The sequence below is a fragment of the Akebia trifoliata genome, chromosome 8 (assembly GCF_017979445.1).
Source record: "Akebia trifoliata isolate Shusen 1 chromosome 8, ASM1797944v1, whole genome shotgun sequence".
Taxonomy (NCBI): Eukaryota; Viridiplantae; Streptophyta; class Magnoliopsida; order Ranunculales; family Lardizabalaceae; genus Akebia; species Akebia trifoliata.
In genome coordinates, this window is record NC_141382.1 from 51278502 (window position 1) to 51299390 (window position 20889).

The window sequence follows — 20889 nt, forward strand, 5'->3', positions numbered from 1 at the left end:
TCTGCATGTCTATATTTGCTTTATTAATAATGATCAATTCTAAATGGTAGAAGAGAAAATAAATTTTCTTTGATAAGAAATAATAGTAAGTTGTGATGGAGTAGTCCGAAAAGGCCACTCACAAGGATTCATCCTAGTTTACTTGATATGTGTGATTTTTGGGGTATTAGGAGGATTTGGGCAAGATCAAGTGCTCTAAGAAGCCCATTACCTTACTCTTGCTAGTCAATTTTACAGGTCCAACACTCTCATCTTCAAAATAAGAAAAAAAAAATTGTCACAATTAAGTAAATAAAGCAAATGAATACCTATGTAATAAAACACAACGGTCGATCCCACTTTCTTTATCCCCTCACATAAAGAGAGTTTGGGATTTAATCTACCTTTAGATCTTGAGGACACCCTTTCAACTTTATTATATTTTCTCTATTAACCTTTCTAAAAAAAAATCATCTAATTTTATATATTATCTTCCTTCTTCTCACTTTTCAAATAGACTAATGATAAATTAACTCGAAATTCACAAAGAAAAAAAAATTGATTCCATACACATGCCACATCAATGAGTGAATTTTCAGTCAGTTTATCACATCTCTTTCAAAGAATACCCCTCTAATTTTATATATTACCTTGACTTTGACTAGCCTTAGTAAGTTAGTAAAGATTTCATCCTTAATAAGTTAGTAAGGAAGGGTTGTTTGGCTCACCTTGTGGCATTCAAAAATGTGATCTGTTGCTTTAGGTTTACAGAGGACAAAAATCTGCGAACTTTGAAAAAAAAAAAAAATTCACCATTGATTTTAAATTTTAAATTTAGGTGGAAGGTTCATTTGATTGTTGTCCATTTTCAAAAGAGTCATGCTAGAGTGACCTCAAGCTGAAACCTCCTATTGCACTTCTTAACATGAAAGTGGATAGGAACCATAGATGTTTTCATCAAATCTTGATGAAAGCGTCTATGGGATTTGATGAAAGCATATATGGTTCTCATTCGCTTTCATGTCAAGAAGTGCGATATGAGGTTCAGCTTGAGGTCACTTCAATATTATTCTATTCAAAACCTTGGACCAAGTCTAAAAGATTTTTCTTTTGAATTTGAGTTTTTCGATGAAATTTAAAGGGTTGTGGTGTTGGATTACAAATGTGTTAATCTATTTGAGTAAAACAACCCTTAATAAGACTTAAAATATTACCAAATTAGTAAGGAAAGTGTTTCACTCGTAGTTTTAAAACTTGAAAATTTGATTCAACTCTAATATTCATTGAGTCGAGTCAAATAAAAAACTCAAGAGTCGACTTGAGCGAGTCAAATTAAAATATTTAATGACTTAAAGTACCCTCACAAAATGCCATTTGTTTTTTCTCCTCAAAATAAGTCAACTTGACTCGACTAGTTTTCAAACAATGGTGTCGTTATTATCTTTCCTCTTCTCCCTTTCAAATAATACTCCTCCAATTTTTTTTTTTTTTAAATTTTGTTTTTCTTCCCCCTTTTCTATTAATGCTCCTACAAGTTTATTATTTTTTCACTTTTACCCCTTTAATCTCAATTAGGATACACAAACAAATTCCAGTGCAATAATAAATTTGATATTTGAGTATATCTATATAATAAAACACAACAACGGTCTCATTTTTATTTAAAGATATCTATCTTATAAAACAACATATCTTGATGAAAATTTTATCTTTTTATTATTTCCCTTCCTCTATTTGTATTATCTTTCCTCTTCTCTCCTTTTTCTTTTGATTAATCTCAAATTTTTTTATTTTTTTTCTCTTTCCTATTTTTTTATTGATACCCTCCAATTTTGTTATTTTTCTTCTTTTACCCCCTTACGCCCCGAGAGGATGCCCAATGCCACAGACTACTTATATATAACTTAGGCGCTCGTATTTATGGCGTTTACTCTCCCGCACCTCGCAAGGTCGCAACTTAATCCCCGTTATCGATGGCGAACTTCTCTACAAATCGAGTAAGGACTCTCTCTCTCTCTCTCTCTGTAAACATCGAATTCTTCTGTTTGAGCGAACTTTGCTAGCTCGGTTTCGTCTGATCTAGGGTTTAAAAGAATTGTTTTTTTTTTCTTCTTTTAATTTTCTTTTGAATCTAGGTTTCAAATTTCTAGATCACTTCATTTCGATCTGCAATAGGTTTCTTTTATCGGTTAGATCTGTAACTAACATATAAAAAATTTAGTTCCAGTTACATTTCCAATGCAATCCGGAGCAGAATTGATGAATTTGGGCTCGAATTATTTATGTTGCTAAATGTTTCAAACACCTTTTGTTACATAAAATCAATAAGGAATTTTGCTTCAGTTCAGATACAGATCCATAGCATGATTACTAAAAGTTATTCACCTCAACCATGAGGTCGCTGATTTGATCTCAGTTTACCCTTCAAAAGAAGAAAAATACCGATTTACAATTTTTTCACATGTAGAACCAGATTCAAGAGGATCAAGGATTGGGTTTATTTCATTATTTATTATTATTATTTTTGCTATGGATAACTCAATATTATCGTCTAGAAATGAAGAAATCTGTAAATTTTGCATGATATGATGACAATATCTGAACTATGAAGATGATTCCTTCTCAAGTTTATGTGTTCTGATTTAACAAAAAATGTTCCTATTGTATAGGAGTGTTGCCCTTCTGTGAAAAACATTCTTCTTCTTGATTCTGAAGGCAACCGCATAGCTGTCAAGTATTACTCGGATGATTGGCCAACACTTAGTGCAAAACTAGCTTTTGAGAAATCAGTTTTTACTAAAACTCAAAAGACAAATGCTCGGACAGAAGGTAACTTACATTAAGTTTTTTGTCTTTCTTCTTTCCCATTGTTTGTCTTAAAACAATCTAGAATGTTTTGTGGAGGCTCTTAATATTATTGAATGTTTTTTCCTGTCAACGATCAGATGTATCAGTCAAGGTTTTAACCTGTCTGAATAATCTATCTTTTCTTGGAAATGCAATGATTCAATTCAGATTATTTTGATACGTTTCAGAGGATAGTACTTTTGTTTGGTAGGATTAGTTGCAACCAATCCTCGTTATCAAATTGGGTTTAATTCAGAGTCAACAACATTATACCAAAATGTTCTTCAATAAATTTCATCTAAGACATCACTGTTTGACCATTATATTGTTCAACTTCAAGCTTCACAATTAATTTGTGAAGTTTGTGATTTTTCCAAAGAATGTGCAATTTTTTTCTTCAAAAGTTTGTGAATTGGAAGTAAATCGCTGATTGAAAGAGTCATGAAGTAATCGCGTCATTTTGAAAGAGTTGGTGATTCTTTTCAATATAGACCAAGACACATGGATATCTGGTTTTATTATATATCACTGTCAACATGAAAACAATTGCAATGTTAAGAAATTCAAACATTAACAGATTTACACATTCTTAAATTTGAAGGACATTTCCTTTCGTATTCCATTTGTGTTTTTTTTTTTTTTTCTTTTGGTTTAATTGGTTTAAGAGACTGAAAAATTGATATGATTGACATACCATTGCATTGTTGATAGTTGATATTTCGTTGTCTACAGCGGAGATAGCAATGTTTGAGAACAACATAGTTGTCTATAAGTTTATCCAAGATCTGCACTTTTTTGTTACTGGGGGCGATGATGAAAATGAACTCATCTTGGCAACAGTTCTTCAGGGATTCTTTGACGCAGTTTCCCTAATCCTAAGGTCTTGTTAAGCATACCCTGGGCCATGGCTTATTGCCTTCTGTTTGACTATTGTTTTCCCCTTAACTTCAATTCTTGAATAGTCTCTCAGTATATGCGTACACACAATCTAATCTGATATACTGTGGTTTCAGGAGCAATGTGGAGAAAAGGGAGGCACTTGAAAACTTGAATCTTATTTTTTTATGCATTGATGAGATCGTTGATGGAGGGTATGGACAATTTGCTTGCTTGATGTTTCTTAAGCTTTTAGTGATGTCTATAATGCAATTCATGTACTTGCAAGATGATCTATCCATGCTTCTTACTCTTTCTTGTTGGTCATAGAAGATCCGGAAATTTCGGTTTTGTAAGCTGGAAATTGGTTTTAAGGTTAAGGTGTCAGATGGGGTGAATTTTAACACTAGGTGAGAATGTAGGATTGGAGAAACAGGATTCATTTAGCTGACCCCAAATCTTTGTAAGGACTGTAAGATTGAATTTGGGAGGCAACTTGACCACACAATGGGTAATTTAATCACACCAACAGAATTAGAGGAGTCTCACCTCTTGGGAAAAACTTGCAAGAGAGCAGTTAATTCTCATAAAAACAAATCTTTATTTCATGTCTGTTACTCTTCAATTTGCGGTTCTCATCGATCACTATTGCCCCCACAATTTTGAGATACCCTTGTATTTTCAACTAATTACATACCCCATTTACCTCCACTCCCTTACCTCCCTCCCTATTTGCCCTCACCCCTCACCTCCCTCCAATTTTTGCCCCCCTCTCCCCCCTTAAGATGACATTGCCTCTTGACTGTGCCTTCTCTCATAGACTAATTTGGAAATGACCTGGATATCCTTTTCTTCACCTTTTAACCAAAACCTCTGAATTTCTTTTCAAAATCATTCATCTTCAAGCTCTTCAATTGTACCATTAACTATAGTTTGCCCTCACTACAAGAAAATCCTGGCTCTGCCCCTGCTTGTGATGGTACATATGTGATATTTGACTGGCATCAGTGACTTTTGAGCCCTTTGGGACTTACCATGTTATGACAATAGCTATTCCCAGAGGTGGCTGATAGCCTTTTACTTATCACCTTCCTATTTTTCCTCATCTATGGAAACAGTTGAAACTCCTATTTTTTACACAGCATTGTAAACATCAAAGATGAGTGACAAGCAGATTTTGAAGAGGGCATGGGAGAGACACTCATCTTAATAGAAATCTCCATTTCATTGGGCAGCAGCTTGTTTAGGCTATTATATTTATTTGAGTCTTGGATCCAGTGATCCACGAAGCTCCATACTGACTGGAGTTCTGTATTAAGTGGGGATTTGTTCTAGCATCTTAGGAGCATGGCAATTGGTCTAATAAACATCTAATTTGAAACTGGTCCGATAACTGAACAAGCTCGCGCACTTCACATTTCAAGATTCATTAAAGTGGACTGCAAGATTCATTAAATCTGTGGGTCTTTACTTCATCCTTATTAGTGCCTATTAAGATCAACAAATTTGAAGTTTGAGAGGATCTGTTTTCACTTTTTATAAATGTAAGATATTATCAAAAGTGAATACAGGTGAAGATGGCAGACCTCACATAGAGGAGGAAAAAAAAAAAAAACAACAAAAGCACTACAAATCTTGGATAAAGCAGAAGCAAAACCTAAACAGTTTGAGAGGATTTATTCATCCACATGAAGATGAAACACAGCTGTTTTATAAATCAAACTGGGTTTTTTTTTTCTTGGTGCCTGTTTTGTGAGTAGGTTGTAAGGTGTCTCGATGTTATTTGCTTCATTTAGGAACTAACGCACCTGATTTATTCACGTCTCATGCAGGATAATTCTTGAAACCGATGCAAATGTTATCGCAGGAAAAGTTGCAAGCCATAGTGCAGACTCTGCTGCACCCTTGTCTGAACAGGTGAATCCCTCATCCATTTCTTAAAAAAAAAATTCCTCCACTTGGTTTCTAATAAAATTCCAATATTTCTCTTCTGGGTTGCAGACTATAAGTGAAGCCTTAGCTACTGCACGCGAACAATTAATCAGATCCCTTCTCAAATGATGCATGCAGCTATATGAAAAGCATGAGAAAAAGTTCCTTTTCCCCATTTGGGGTGCAATATTCAACTATACTTGGGTGTTGTTTTTTGTTACTTTAGTGGAGTTATTCCATTGAAGCTATTTACAGCTTGAATTCTATCAACAGCAATACCTTCGATGCAGTATTCAACTATTTTCACATTTGTTTTCTTGCATCCTTTCTATTTTCGTAGTTTTTATTAATATCATCCATATATTTACCTCTCAAAAACACACTACACAACCAAAGAAAAGAAAAAGAAAGAACATTCAGACTGAGCTGCCGGATTCCAGAAAAACTTCTGCAGAATTCTGCTCTGGAATTACTATTTGATGAGAAACTGGTGGCTCGACGATGGCACGACAAAGTGGACAGTCAGAGTGGGAATAGAGCCACATATCTATACAAGAAGCATGGAATGAATGTTTGCACCTCGGCAGTTGCCGTACATCCTCCCCTTCTTCAAAAACTGATAGACACACCGAGCACTCATTACCATAAGCTTGTTCACAGGTATCTTCTTTCCTAAACTTGAACGTGGGAACCAAGGCCGAACTCGAGTTTTCAAAACTTGGGCTGTTTGGGTATCTGAAAGACAGGTTGTTGGGCCTCTGTTGGAGTTGTTGCCTACGATGGTGTGTGCACCATCCCACAATAATGAGGTTGTACAAAGCTAGAATGACTGCAATCGATCCAATCACCACAAGACCATAGTAGAACGGGGACAAGTTGGGTCTCTGTAAAGGTGGTGGTTGAATTGGTGCAGAGGGGCTTCGAGCAATATCTGCCATGGATGAGGTTGAAAAATTGGCGAGGATTACAAAGAAGATTGTGCAAGTATGATAATAGTAGCTGATGGATAATATAACCATTAATCTAATGTTTGTGGCTGTAGCTCTTACGGAGTCTACAAAATTGTTTAATTAATGTGTTTAAAAATAATTAAGAATTGAGTAAAAGACAAAGCAACGGACAATTACGTACACACTGGAGAATGTAGATGTGAGCTTCTATGCTTAATTATGATTTTTCTTCCTCTGTATCATAGTTTTAAAACTTGTCATAGTTGACTGAAAACTTGGTTTTGCGGAGTTGACTTGACTCAATTGGATTCAAAGGTGATTCAACTCCGAAACTTGATGAGACCAATTTGCCTGGTCAACTTGGTAAATCATTGAGTCAGATCTAGATTTATGATTTCGGTTCCAATGAAGATCTGATTTGATTAACTATAGGACGGATATTGGATCAACCATGTCCCAATCCAATAAATGTGAAAATTTAATTAAGTTCTAGTATATACATTTTATTTGAATGTAAGAAGTCTGTTTATAATTTGTAGAAATTGGATTTCTAAAATTTTAGATACTACCATTAAAATGCAATGAAAAACTTGATCCAACAAGGATTGGAATAACCATAACACGCATCCTTAGAGATACTTATCTCGAGGATAAATCTCAACCGTTGTATTTTGTATTTAACAGTTGCCATGAATCATCTTCATGAGTCTGTATCTCATAAGGGTTAGGATCTAGTGACTCGTGAAGAATAAATCATGAGAAAATCCATGATCCTAACCGTGTAAACACAAAATCCAACGGTCAAGATTTATATGTTTCTTCATAATACACATCTCGGAGATATTTATTTTGAGGATAAATCTCAACCGTTGGATTTTGTATTTAAAGGGTTGGAATCATGTGGATTTTCCAGTCTTAATCATAAATCTTTAAAAAAAAATTAATAGGAAAAAAATCAGATATGTAGAAACACGACATCCATAAGGAGGAGTAGACATCCTAAATGGCATGATAGAGGCCGATAAAACAGTGGTCTATGATGTGGTTGGCTTCGGACGTAATTCACATATTCATTGATAATGTAACGGTGTGAGAGAGAGAGAGAGAGAGAGAGAGAGAGAGACTCTTGTTGGGTTAGGTTGCATGGGTGATATTTAAAATTTAAAAGACTTTAGTAGCATCTAATTTTTATTTATTACACCCTAATTTAAAATAAAGAAAATAACTAAATGATTGAGAATAAGTAAAAGTTGAGGTGTCAATAGAAGCTCTCTCCCTTTTTTGTTTTCTTTCCCACTACATTTCTATTTTTTGGGTTTAGGATTTTATATGAACCTAATCATAATTGTAAACAAATACTGAAATTGTTTGGATAAGTGTCATAATGTTGAGATTATAATTAACAGAACCTTTGTAATGTTTGAAGAGTGTGTTCTAATATTTAATTGGGATGTGATAAATAATATATTTCAAACAAATCCAACATCCATATATACTCCATTGCCCTAGATAAACTCACGATATTCCACCATTGAAGAAACTTGTGAGCATCCCCACTTGGTTTCTCCTCAAAAGATTATCCCCAAGTAATCACCTCCTTGGGCGGTTGGGCCCTACCAATTGTGAATGCCTAACATAAATTGATCAACAGCTTGCATGCGCCATAGCTATAAGATTTGGATTCCCAAACGAAAATGAATTTTGATTATCACTCGACGAGTTAGTGAAAGACACCAAAATCTTCAATGACAAGCATGTTCTATAGAAATCAAAATATGATTTTGTCATTGATTCGAGATGAGAAACAATCAAATTAAAGGATTATTCTTCTTTATTGATTCTTAATCTTTCTTGTGATATGATTAACAACAAAACCTTCAATGACAAGCATGTTCTATGGAAATCAAAATATGATTTTGTCATTGATTCAACATGAGAAACAATCAAAGGATTATTCTTCTTTATCAATTCTTAATCTTTCTTGTGAAATGATTAAATATATATCTGTTGTAATTTTATTACAAATTTTTTTCTATTTTTACGAGTATTTCATTCAAATTTTTTTGAAATGGGATCCACAACATTTTAAATGATTAAATACTTATAACACCCTTAGTTCTTTTAATCAAATACCCATTTTACTAAAAAGAATGAATATATATATAAAAGTATTTAATCATTTTATATTTAAAATAAGATGAAAATCATTTCAAGGTTTGTTAAGAAATAAAAATAGTTTCCTTATTAAGTTAGTAAGAAAAAGTATCATTTGGGCCAACGTGGTATTCCACATGGGTCAAATAAGAACCTCATTCTAACTCTAAGTGGTGTCTATGTCATATTTTACTAAAAGTGTACAATTATTTGCTCCTTTAAAATACGTATAACTATTTACAAAATAAAGGGTATTGTTATTAAACAAAAACTGAAATTTATTCGTTGTTTGGATGATGAATCACATACAACATGCCCTTCCCTCTTTAAATAAAAGAATAATGCTAAAAGTGATATTTTAATTAGAGTTGTGATAATCTGAGTATCCCACGTGGCATACTCAATCGACTCCCCTGACACGAAATATTTGGGAACCATAGATTTATACTCTCCGAGATACACAATTGCACCGATCCCTATTAAAAAAAGTGCAGTTGTGTATCTTGAGGAATACAGATCTACGTGGAGTATGTCACATGGGATAATCATTTTATCACGATTCTTTTAATTAAACAAAAAGTGATATTTATTCTCTATTTGAATGATGAAGCACATCCAACGTGCGTATCGCTGTTTAAGTAAAGAATAATATAGTGCTAAAAGTGACATAAATATTACATCCTTGGGAAATAAAGCAAATTCGACCTATCTTTCTCTCTATAGAAAATAAACAGATTGGTTCCTTCCATATTCCTTTATCTCTTCGTCCAATCAACTTGTCTAGATTTTTTTTATTAGTCTTGTAGAGGTGAATAGTGTATTCTAGGGATCCAAAGTAATAATCCCTAGGTAACAATCTTATATATCAGCTGTTTATTTGATGGAAAATCTTATTAATTAAGCTGTTAATAAGATATCAATCCTTTATATATATATATATGGGAGCGGTTCGGAGGCCTTAAAGAGAGCACATTGTGCCAAACATGGGTTAGAAGCTTCAGAATGGTAGAGATCATCCTCACAAAAAATCAATTCATTCAAAAACTTCTAATCTAAGTTTACAAGTTAAAGAATCGTGGACCGTCCTATTTTTGTAAATCGCTTTTGATGGGATTAAAATTTTTGGAAGGAGCTGATTTTTTATGAGGATGATCTCTATGATGAGGAGATCTTCCTCACAAAAAATCAGTCCATTCCAAAATTTCTAACCCATGTTTTAAAAATATTTGGCACAATGTTTGACTTACTTTAGGGCCTTCGAATGCCACCTTTTATATATATATATATATATATATATATATATATATGGGTTGCATTCTTTTGATAAAATCTTAGACAACATTGTAAACAAAGCATTTATCTTATATGGGTTAAAAATTTCAGAATGAGCTGATTTTTTGTGAGGATGATCTCTATAGTAAGAAAAAGTATCATTTGGGCCAACGTGGTATTCCACATGGGTCAAATAAGAACCTCATTCTAACTCTAAGTGGTGTCTATGTCATATTTTACTAAAAGTGTACAATTATTTGCTCCTTTAAAATACGTATAACTATTTACAAAATAAAGGGTATTGTTATTAAACAAAAACTGAAATTTATTCGTTGTTTGGATGATGAATCACATACAACATGCCCTTCCCTCTTTAAATAAAAGAATAATGCTAAAAGTGATATTTTAATTAGAGTTGTGATAATCTGAGTATCCCACGTGGCATACTCAATCGACTCCCCTGACACGAAATATTTGGGAACCATAGATTTATACTCTCCGAGATACACAATTGCACCGATCCCTATTAAAAAAAGTGCAGTTGTGTATCTTGAGGAATACAGATCTACGTGGAGTATGTCACATGGGATAATCATTTTATCACGATTCTTTTAATTAAACAAAAAGTGATATTTATTCTCTATTTGAATGATGAAGCACATCCAACGTGCGTATCGCTGTTTAAGTAAAGAATAATATAGTGCTAAAAGTGACATAAATATTACATCCTTGGGAAATAAAGCAAATTCGACCTATCTTTCTCTCTATAGAAAATAAACAGATTGGTTCCTTCCATATTCCTTTATCTCTTCGTCCAATCAACTTGTCTAGATTTTTTTTATTAGTCTTGTAGAGGTGAATAGTGTATTCTAGGGATCCAAAGTAATAATCCCTAGGTAACAATCTTATATATCAGCTGTTTATTTGATGGAAAATCTTATTAATTAAGCTGTTAATAAGATATCAATCCTTTATATATATATATATGGGAGCGGTTCGGAGGCCTTAAAGAGAGCACATTGTGCCAAACATGGGTTAGAAGCTTCAGAATGGTAGAGATCATCCTCACAAAAAATCAATTCATTCAAAAACTTCTAATCTAAGTTTACAAGTTAAAGAATCGTGGACCGTCCTATTTTTGTAAATCGCTTTTGATGGGATTAAAATTTTTGGAAGGAGCTGATTTTTTATGAGGATGATCTCTATGATGAGGAGATCTTCCTCACAAAAAATCAGTCCATTCCAAAATTTCTAACCCATGTTTTAAAAATATTTGGCACAATGTTTGACTTACTTTAGGGCCTTCGAATGCCACCTTTTATATATATATATATATATATGGGTTGCATTCTTTTGATAAAATCTTAGACAACATTGTAAACAAAGCATTTATCTTATATGGGTTAAAAATTTCAGAATGAGCTGATTTTTTGTGAGGATGATCTCTATAGTAAGAAAAAGTATTATTTGGGCCAACGTGGTATTCCACATGGGTCAAATAAGAACCTCATTCTAACTCTAAGTGGTGTCTATGTCATATTTTACTAAAAGTGTACAATTATTTGCTCCTTTAAAATACGTATAACTATTTACAAAATAAAGGGTATTGTTATTAAACAAAAACTGAAATTTATTCGTTGTTTGGATGATGAATCACATACAACATGCCCTTCCCTCTTTAAATAAAAGAATAATGCTAAAAGTGATATTTTAATTAGAGTTGTGATAATCTGAGTATCCCACGTGGCATACTCAATCGACTCCCCTGACACGAAATATTTGGGAACCATAGATTTATACTCTCCGAGATACACAATTGCACCGATCCCTATTAAAAAAAGTGCAGTTGTGTATCTTGAGGAATACAGATCTACGTGGAGTATGTCACATGGGATAATCATTTTATCACGATTCTTTTAATTAAACAAAAAGTGATATTTATTCTCTATTTGAATGATGAAGCACATCCAACGTGCGTATCGCTGTTTAAGTAAAGAATAATATAGTGCTAAAAGTGACATAAATATTACATCCTTGGGAAATAAAGCAAATTCGACCTATCTTTCTCTCTATAGAAAATAAACAGATTGGTTCCTTCCATATTCCTTTATCTCTTCGTCCAATCAACTTGTCTAGATTTTTTTTATTAGTCTTGTAGAGGTGAATAGTGTATTCTAGGGATCCAAAGTAATAATCCCTAGGTAACAATCTTATATATCAGCTGTTTATTTGATGGAAAATCTTATTAATTAAGCTGTTAATAAGATATCAATCCTTTATATATATATATGGGAGCGGTTCGGAGGCCTTAAAGAGAGCACATTGTGCCAAACATGGGTTAGAAGCTTCAGAATGGTAGAGATCATCCTCACAAAAAATCAATTCATTCAAAAACTTCTAATCTAAGTTTACAAGTTAAAGAATCGTGGACCGTCCTATTTTTGTAAATCGCTTTTGATGGGATTAAAATTTTTGGAAGGAGCTGATTTTTTATGAGGATGATCTCTATGATGAGGAGATCTTCCTCACAAAAAATCAGTCCATTCCAAAATTTCTAACCCATGTTTTAAAAATATTTGGCACAATGTTTGACTTACTTTAGGGCCTTCGAATGCCACCTTTTATATATATATATATATATATATATATATATATATGGGTTGCATTCTTTTGATAAAATCTTAGACAACATTGTAAACAAAGCATTTATCTTATATGGGTTAAAAATTTCAGAATGAGCTGATTTTTTGTGAGGATGATCTCTATAGTGAGAAAATCATCATCACATAAAATCAGTTAATTCTAAGATTTTTAATCCTAATTTATAAGAAGAAGAATTATGAATCGTCAATTTTTATCGTTAATTTGTAATCACTTTTCATGGGGTTAGAAGTTTAAGAATTAACTGATTTATTGTGAGGATGATCTATTGACTATAGAGATCATCCTCACAAAATATCAGCTCATTATAAAATTTTTAGTCATATAAAACAAAATTTTGTCAAAAGCACGCTACCCTCTATGTATGTATATATCAGATGAACAGCTGTCCCGCACCTATAGAATAGACACGGTGATGGTGTAATCCCAATAATTCTAATTAAAAAAAACCAGTTCAATATTGGCTAATAGAGATTTAGAGGTAAAGACAAGGGTATTTTCGTCCATAACAATTTTCCATACTTTCTATACAATTTTCTATACTCCTAGTCTCTATAAATCCCAGCTGCCATTCAATAATACCGTTAACTCTCATATCTTCAACTTCTTTCGTTTACGTGACTTTGACACAGAAGCTTGCCTTTTCCATGGATGATAATAATGGAGAAGCTGTTGTGAGAGGAGAGAAAAGAGCGAGTGATGAAGCTGACGTAGTTTTAGTGATTTCAGGTGAAGAAGAAGAAAGAGAAGCTTTGAAGAAGAAACATAAAGAGAAACAATCTTCTCCAAGCTTCGATTCAGAGGGTGTTGTCGAAGCTTGTCGGAGGACCTCCAAATCAATAATTGAAGGGAAGAATCCCCGAACAAGCCCACCAAACGGAGAACAAAATCCAATATGGAAGAATTGTTTGGAAGGTAAGAAATGGAAAGTTTTGGTTTTTATGGAGGGGATTGCATTAATATGCATTATAGGATGCTTAATTGCAATCTTTAGAATTCGAAGTTGGCATCATTTCTTGATTTGGGGGTTCGAGATTTGGAAATGGTGTGTGTTCGTAATGATAATCATCTGTGGTCGATTGTTTGCATGGTGTTTAATCGAACTTATATGTATCATGATTGAGAAAAACTTATTGTTAGGCAAGAAAGATATTCTGTATTTTGTTGATGGGTTAAGGAAGAGCGTTCGGATCTGCATTTGGTTGGGTTTGCTTCTTCTTTCATGGTCTTTATTGTTCAATCTAGATGTCGATAAGCGATCAAGAAAAGCCAAAAAGATTCATATGTATGTCTCTAGAACTCTTGTTTCTTGTTTGGTGGGCGCAGTCATATGGTCAGTGAAGACACTATTATTAAAGCAAATTGAGGCTTCTTTCCTCATCCGTACTTTCTTCGAAAGGATTCAAGAATCAATCTTTCACCACTACATTGTTGACACACTTTTGAAGCCTCCATCGGAAACAAGAACGGGACAGTTGAATATCGAGACTACCAAAAAGAAGAAGAAGAAGAAAGGACGAGAGGAAATAAAAGAGATTAATCCAAGCAAGTTGCAACAACAGAAGCACGTGTCGCCTTGGCGGATGAAAGGGTTAATTGCAGTGATAAAGGAGTACGATCTGTCCAGAATCTTGAAATTGAAGGAGAAAATTGATGGTGAGGAAGGTACTGCTGAACGGAATAAAAAAGAGATTAGTAATGAGTCGGACGTAAAAGATGCTGCTCAACAGATTTTCAAGAACATCGTCAAAGATGATAACAAGTAAGATTAATTATGAGGTTTTGACTACTCTTCATGATTCTTTATCTCACTCTCATTTCTGGTTTTATTATGGCTGCAGGGATAGATGTATCGAGAAGAAGGACTTGCTAAGATATTTGGATAAAGCGGCGGTTGACAAAGTGCTCCCAGAATTTGAAGGATATGAGGACACGAGAAAGATAAAGAGAACGGCCTTTAAGAACTGGCTGGTAAGAAATCTATTTGTTTTATCTACGGTCTCCGATCTCAACATTTCCAAATGGTTGTTGCCTTCTAGACTTTAAAATCCTAGGAAAGCTCATGATCAGTTGATTTTTGGTTTATTAATTTAGTTCATAATTCATGGTTTCTTCTATGTTTATGTTATGTACCTAAAACTCCAGATGTATATGTTCTCTTTGTCAAAGTGTTTTGTAGAATATGGGCTAAAAGTTGATTTTGGAATGAGATGATTTTTGGTGAGGATGATCTCTATGGTGAGGAGATCATCCTTACAAAAAATCAGTTCATTATAACCACGGTTTAAAAGTTGAAGAATCGTGGACCGTCATTAATTTTTTATGGAGTTCGAAGTTTTAGAGATCATATATATATATATATATATATATGGATGGCGTTATTACGTCCCCTATTACGACTCATATTGCGACTCACCGTTTTGTCTTATATGAGCAAAAATGTTTGGAATGGGCTGATTTTTTGTGAGGATGATCTCTATGGTGAGGAGATCATCCTGGCAAAAAATCATCCCACTCCAAAACTTCTAACCCCATCAAAATTGATTTACAAAAATTGGACGGTCTAAAAATTTTCTATGTGTAAACATGGGGATAGAAATTTCATAATGAGCTGATTTTTGGCAAGGATGATCTCCTCACCATAGAGATCACCCTCACAAAAAATCAGCCCATTCTAAACATTTTTGCCCATATAAGACAAAATGGTGTGTCGCAATATGAGTCGTAAGAACCCGACCCTATATATATATATAGGGTAGCGTTCAATGGCAAACATTTTAGCCAACACTTTTTGTCCTACATGGGTTAGAAGTTTTGGAATGGACTGATTTTTGGTGAGGATGATCTCTACGGTGAGGAGATCATCATCACCAAAAATCAACCCATTCCAAAACTTCTAACCCAATCAAAAATGGTTTACAAAAAATGGACGGTCCACGATTTTTCAACTTGTAAACATGGGGCTAGAAGTTTTGGAATGAGCTGATTTTTGATGAGGATGATCTCCTCACCGTAGAGATCATCATCACCAAAAATCAGCCCATTCCAAAACTTCTAACCCATGTAGGACAAAAAGTGTTGGCTAAAATGTTGGCCAAAATGTTTGGTGCTGAACGGGACCCATATATATATATATAGGGTCCCGTTCGCCACCCTTAGTTTTACCACACACTTTAACAAACGCGTTTTGTCTTACATGGGTTAGAAGTTTCGGAATGAGCTGATTTTTGGTGAGGATGATCTCTATGGTGAGGAGATCATCCTCACCAAAAATCAGCTCATTCCAAAACTTCTAACCCCATCAAAATTGATTTACAAAAAATGGACGGTCTACGATTTTTCAACGTGTAAACATGGGGCTAAACATTTCGGAATGGGCTGATTTTTGGGGAGGATGATCTTCTAATCATAGAGATCATCCTCACCAAAAATCAGCTCATTCCAAAACTTCTAACCCATGTAGGACAAAAAACGTTTGTTAAAGTGTGTGGTAAAACTTAGGGTGCTGAACATTTCCCATATATATATGGGTCGGGTTCCTGCAACACACATTGCGACACACATATAGACAACGTGTTTGTCTTATATGGGCAAAAATGTTTGGAATGGGCTGATTTTTTGTGAGGATGATCTCTGTGATGAGGGGATCATCCTGGCAAAAAATCATCACATTCCAAAACTTGTAACCTCATCAAAATTGATTTACAAAAATTGGACGGTCTATAATTTTTCAACAAAAATTGGATGGTCTAGAAGTTTCATAATGAGCTGATTTTTGGAAATGATGATCTCCTCACCACAGAGATCATCCTCACAAAAAATCAGCCCATTCCAAACATTTTTGCCCATATAAGACAAAACACGTTGTCTATATGTGTGTTGAAATGGTTGTCGTTTGACCCTGACCCTATATATATATATATATATATATATATATATATGGGAAATGTTCAGCACCTTAAGTTTTACCACACACTTTAACAAACGTTTTTTGTCCTACATGGGTTAGAAGTTTTCGAATGGGCTGATTTTTGGTGAAAATGATCTCTATGATTAGAAGATCATCCTCCTAAAAAATCAGCCCATTCTGAAATGTTTAGCCCCATGTTTACACGTTGAAAAATCGTGGACCGTCCATTTTTTGTAAACCATTTTTTACGGGGTTAGAAGTTTTGGAATGAGCTGATTTTTGGTGAGGATGATCTCCTCACCATAGAGATCATCCTCACAAAAAATCAGCACATTCCAAAACTTCTAACCCATGTAGGACAAAACACGTTTGTTAAAGTGTGTGGTAAAGCTTAGGGTGCTGAACGGGACCCTATATATATATATATATATAGGGGACGGTTCAGTAGCCCTACAGTTTGCCAAGTTTGGTGTTAAACATTTTTCAAAATATGGGTTAGAAGCTTTGGAATGAGCTGATTTTTTGTGAGAATGATCTCTATGACGAGGAGATCATCCTCACCAAAAATCAGCCTATTCCAAAACTTCTAACCCCATCAAAAGTGATTTACAAAAATTGGACGGTCCACGATTCTTCAACTTGTAAATTAGGGTTAGAATTTTCAAAATGAGCTGATTTTTGTGAGGATGATCTCTTCACCGCAGAGATCATCCTCACAAAAAATTAGCCTATTCCAAAACTTCTAACCCCATCAAAAGTGATTTACAAAAAATATTTGGCACCAAACTTGGCAAACTTTAGGGCTGCCGAACCGCTCCCTATATATATATGGTAGTGTTCTTTTGATAAAATCCTGGACAATATTTTAGAAAAAGCATTTTGTCTTATATGTGCTAAAAGTTTTAGAATGGGTTGATTTTTTCTGTGGATGATTTCTATGATGAGAAAATCATCCTTACAAAAAATCAACCAATTCTGAAATTCATAACCCTAATTTATAAATTGAAGAATCGTGAGCTGTCAATTTTTTACTGTTAGTTTGTAACTACTTTTTATGGGGTTAGAAGTTTCAGAATTGACTAATATTTTGTGAGGATGATCTATTGACTATAGAGATCATCCTCACAAAAAATCAGCTTATACCAAAACTTATTAGCCATATAAGACAAAATTTTGTCTAGAATTTTGTCAAAATAACCTAACAATATATATATTCTTTTTTCGGTGAAAGGGTAATCTGTAATTGTAAATTTTCTCTTCATAATGGTGGAATCAGTGTGAATCGTAGATGTACTTCAATCTTGATGGAACCACGTAGAATCTATGTGTTTCTATGTCTGACTGCATTTTGTTTTTGGTTTTTTTTTCTTCTCGTTGTCCATTGCTTCTGTTTTCTTAACTTCCTAATCCTAATTCATAGCTAAGTTGAAGCATAGATCATTATCATCATCCTCCCTTTCATCATTCAATTCTTGATTTCTAGAAGTAATCTCTTTGTTAAAGTGTACATGTGAAAATCTCTCACACCATTGGATATTCATCCTTTTGGTCTTCCTCGCGTTCTTTTAAAACCTTTAAGTTGCACATTCATTCTAACTACGGATGCTATAGGTCTTTAATTTGTTGTGTATGCACTTGAAAGTCATTGTCTTCCTTCCATTTCTTCTCACATTATTCACATCTCTCTTGTACGTGTCTTTAATCAAATTAGCCTTCTAATTCCCTTCATTTCCTCTCTTTCTTTATTATTTACAAATTAAAAATAATTTTGTCTCAACTAGTTACAAAGGATTGGAAGTGTTACTGAAAAACTCTCTTTAGATCGATCAAGATTGATAAACTACAAAGATTTAAAAAGAGAAAACAAAATAGAACATGAGATTTACGTAGTTTGGCAAGATTGCCTATATCCACGGGCAGTGATAATAATTCTTATATTGGTGACAACGGCGAGAGCACAATATAAGTTATAGGGTTTTTAAACTTGGAATATATACAACGGCCTAGGGCGAACCATACATTTTCTAAAGATGAAAATGCCCCAAAAAAATCCCAATCCCTGCTCCCAATTTGAAGGGAAATTTTTTCCCCTTGGGGCCTACCAGCCCTCCAACCCTCTCAATTGGTTCAAGATACGCCCAACTATAACTCAAGTTAGAGCCATAAACCAAAAAGGAAACTGGTCCTGCCAATGACCATGAGATTAGACAGGCAAACTACTATAAACAGACGCTGGTTGTGAAATGTGAACACAAAATATATAGACCTTATCAATTGAGGTTAGACCTTTTCATTGTTTCATAAAAAAAATATGTAGGAAAGCGCCATTTTGTTATTACAATCTCAACACTTATGAATGATGGTTAATGTTTTCCGTGTTCAATTTCAGGTGAACGTCTACCGCAAACAGAAATCACTAATAGAATCCTTAAATGGCACCAAAACGATTATAAAGAAGTTGAACCAAATTATATTAATGCTTGTGATTGTTGTGATCGTTATTGTGTGGCTTCTTTTAATGGGATTCGCAACGACACAAGTGCTCGTTCTCATCTCGTCTCAGCTGTTACTTCTTGTTTTCATGTTCGGAAACACAGCGAAGATTCTTTTTGAGAGCATCATATTTGTATTCGTGACGCACCCATTCGATGTTGGTGATCGCTGTGTCATCAATGGAGTTCAGGCAACTCTTTACAAAACATTAACTTTTTTTCTTTTTTTAATTATATATATTTGTTTATTTGTAGTTGATAAGCCAAGCTTGCAGATGACCGTTCAAGAGATGCACATTTTAACAACAGTCTTTCTGAGTTATGATAATGAGAAGATATACTATCCAAACTCAGTGTTGGCCACCAAATCCATTAGCAACTTCAATAGAAGCCCATGCATGGGTGATTCTGTGGATTTCTCTATTGATGTTTCGACTACGATGGATAGATTCAACCAGCTAAAAGAAAAAATAGCAGCGTATGTTATTAAGTCTCAACCTTCAATCTTAGTTAGCTAGTATCGTACGTATCAGTGCAATATACAATGAGGAATTCATGCTAATTGTCCTCTTTGTAGTGTTCATTCCTTAATTTATTTCACATCTTTCCATTATTATTGTTTTACTTAATAGATAATTAATCATATTTCTGGCGCTTTTTCAGGTACATAAAGAGCAAGCCTAAACATTGGAGAAGTTTCCACAGTATAGTTGTGAAGGAGATTGAGGATGTTCATAAGATGAAGATAATTCTCTTTGTTACTCATACAATGAACTATCAGGACATCGGAGAGAAGAACAGCCGAAGATCCGACTTGGTTATCAAGCTGAAGGAAATCTTTGAAGAACTCTCTATTAAATATCATCTTCTGCCTCAGGAAGTTCACTTAAGCGATGTTGGTTCAGCAACAACAGTACATATGAATATTGAATGATGAACTTTCCATTACTTGATAGATTGCTATATGTGCTGCAAGAACTTAAAATAGTTTAGGGTGTGTTTGGAAGCAGTTAGTTGGATTTGGAGTTGGAGTTCATTCTAACTCCTTAAATGAACTTCAATGTTTGGTTTCCTGTAGTAATACAGTTGGTGAATTGTTCTCACATTTGACTGAGATCCGATACATCTCTTCTATTACTTGAAAAATATTTTCATAGTCAATAAAATTCAATCGAGTCAGCTGGGTTTTATATATTTTGATAAATTAAATAATTTTTGATAATTTAAATATTTATTATTTCAAATAAATATGATTTTATGATGAAACATATTCTAATCTAGGGCTCAAAGTGGGTTGGGTTCGGGTCAGATATGAGTATATCCATATTCAAATCCGATATTTTTATTGGGATCCGTATCTAATTTCGATTTTGATCTTATTAGCTAAAACTAAGGGCGGAGCTAGTAAGGAGTTGGTGGGGGCAATTGATTTTTTGATCTTAAAAAATGTCATTTTCCATAAAAATTGATTTTCCATCCTATTTTTCTTGTGCAATCAAACATACCCTTACATCTTTCAAAACTCGGGCTGTTGGGGTATCTGAAAGACGGGTTGTTGGCCCTCTGTCGGAGTTGTAATGAGGTTGTACAAAGCCAGAGTGACTGCGATCGATCCAATCACCACAAGACAATAGAAGAACGGGGACAAGTTGGGCCTCTGTAAAGGTGGTGGTTGAATTGGTGCAGAGGGGCTTTGAGCAATATCTGCCATGGATGAGGTCGAAAAATTGGCGAGGATTACAAAGAAGATTGTGCAAGTATGATAATAATAGCTGATGGATAATATAACCATTAATCTAATGGTTGTGGCTGTGAT

The 20889-nt window shown here is 34.1% G+C and overlaps 3 protein-coding genes across 3 annotated transcripts; 2 read left to right on the forward strand and 1 right to left on the reverse strand.

The window, feature by feature from the left end:
- Window positions 1-1819: 1819 nt before the first annotated feature.
- Window positions 1820-5942, forward strand: LOC147397646 (coatomer subunit zeta-1-like). Its single transcript, XM_086449513.1, has 6 exons — window positions 1820-1976; window positions 2649-2808; window positions 3559-3706; window positions 3840-3917; window positions 5535-5619; window positions 5704-5942. The coding sequence occupies exons 1-6, from the start codon at window positions 1953-1955 to the stop codon at window positions 5761-5763; spliced, it is 555 nt and encodes a 184-aa protein (XP_086305639.1). The 5' UTR covers window positions 1820-1952; the 3' UTR covers window positions 5764-5942.
- A 108-nt stretch (window positions 5943-6050) lies between these two features.
- LOC147397647 (RING-H2 finger protein ATL33-like) lies at window positions 6051-6572 on the reverse strand. Its single transcript, XM_086450214.1, has one exon. The coding sequence runs from the start codon at window positions 6570-6572 to the stop codon at window positions 6051-6053; it is 522 nt and encodes a 173-aa protein (XP_086306340.1).
- A 6678-nt stretch (window positions 6573-13250) lies between these two features.
- LOC147397648 (mechanosensitive ion channel protein 10-like) lies at window positions 13251-20196 on the forward strand. Its single transcript, XM_086449515.1, has 5 exons — window positions 13251-14433; window positions 14513-14642; window positions 18971-19264; window positions 19349-19551; window positions 19737-20196. Exons 1-5 carry the CDS (start codon window positions 13319-13321, stop codon window positions 20005-20007), a joined length of 2013 nt encoding a protein of 670 aa, XP_086305641.1. The 5' UTR covers window positions 13251-13318; the 3' UTR covers window positions 20008-20196.
- The last annotated feature ends 693 nt before the right edge of the window (window positions 20197-20889 follow it).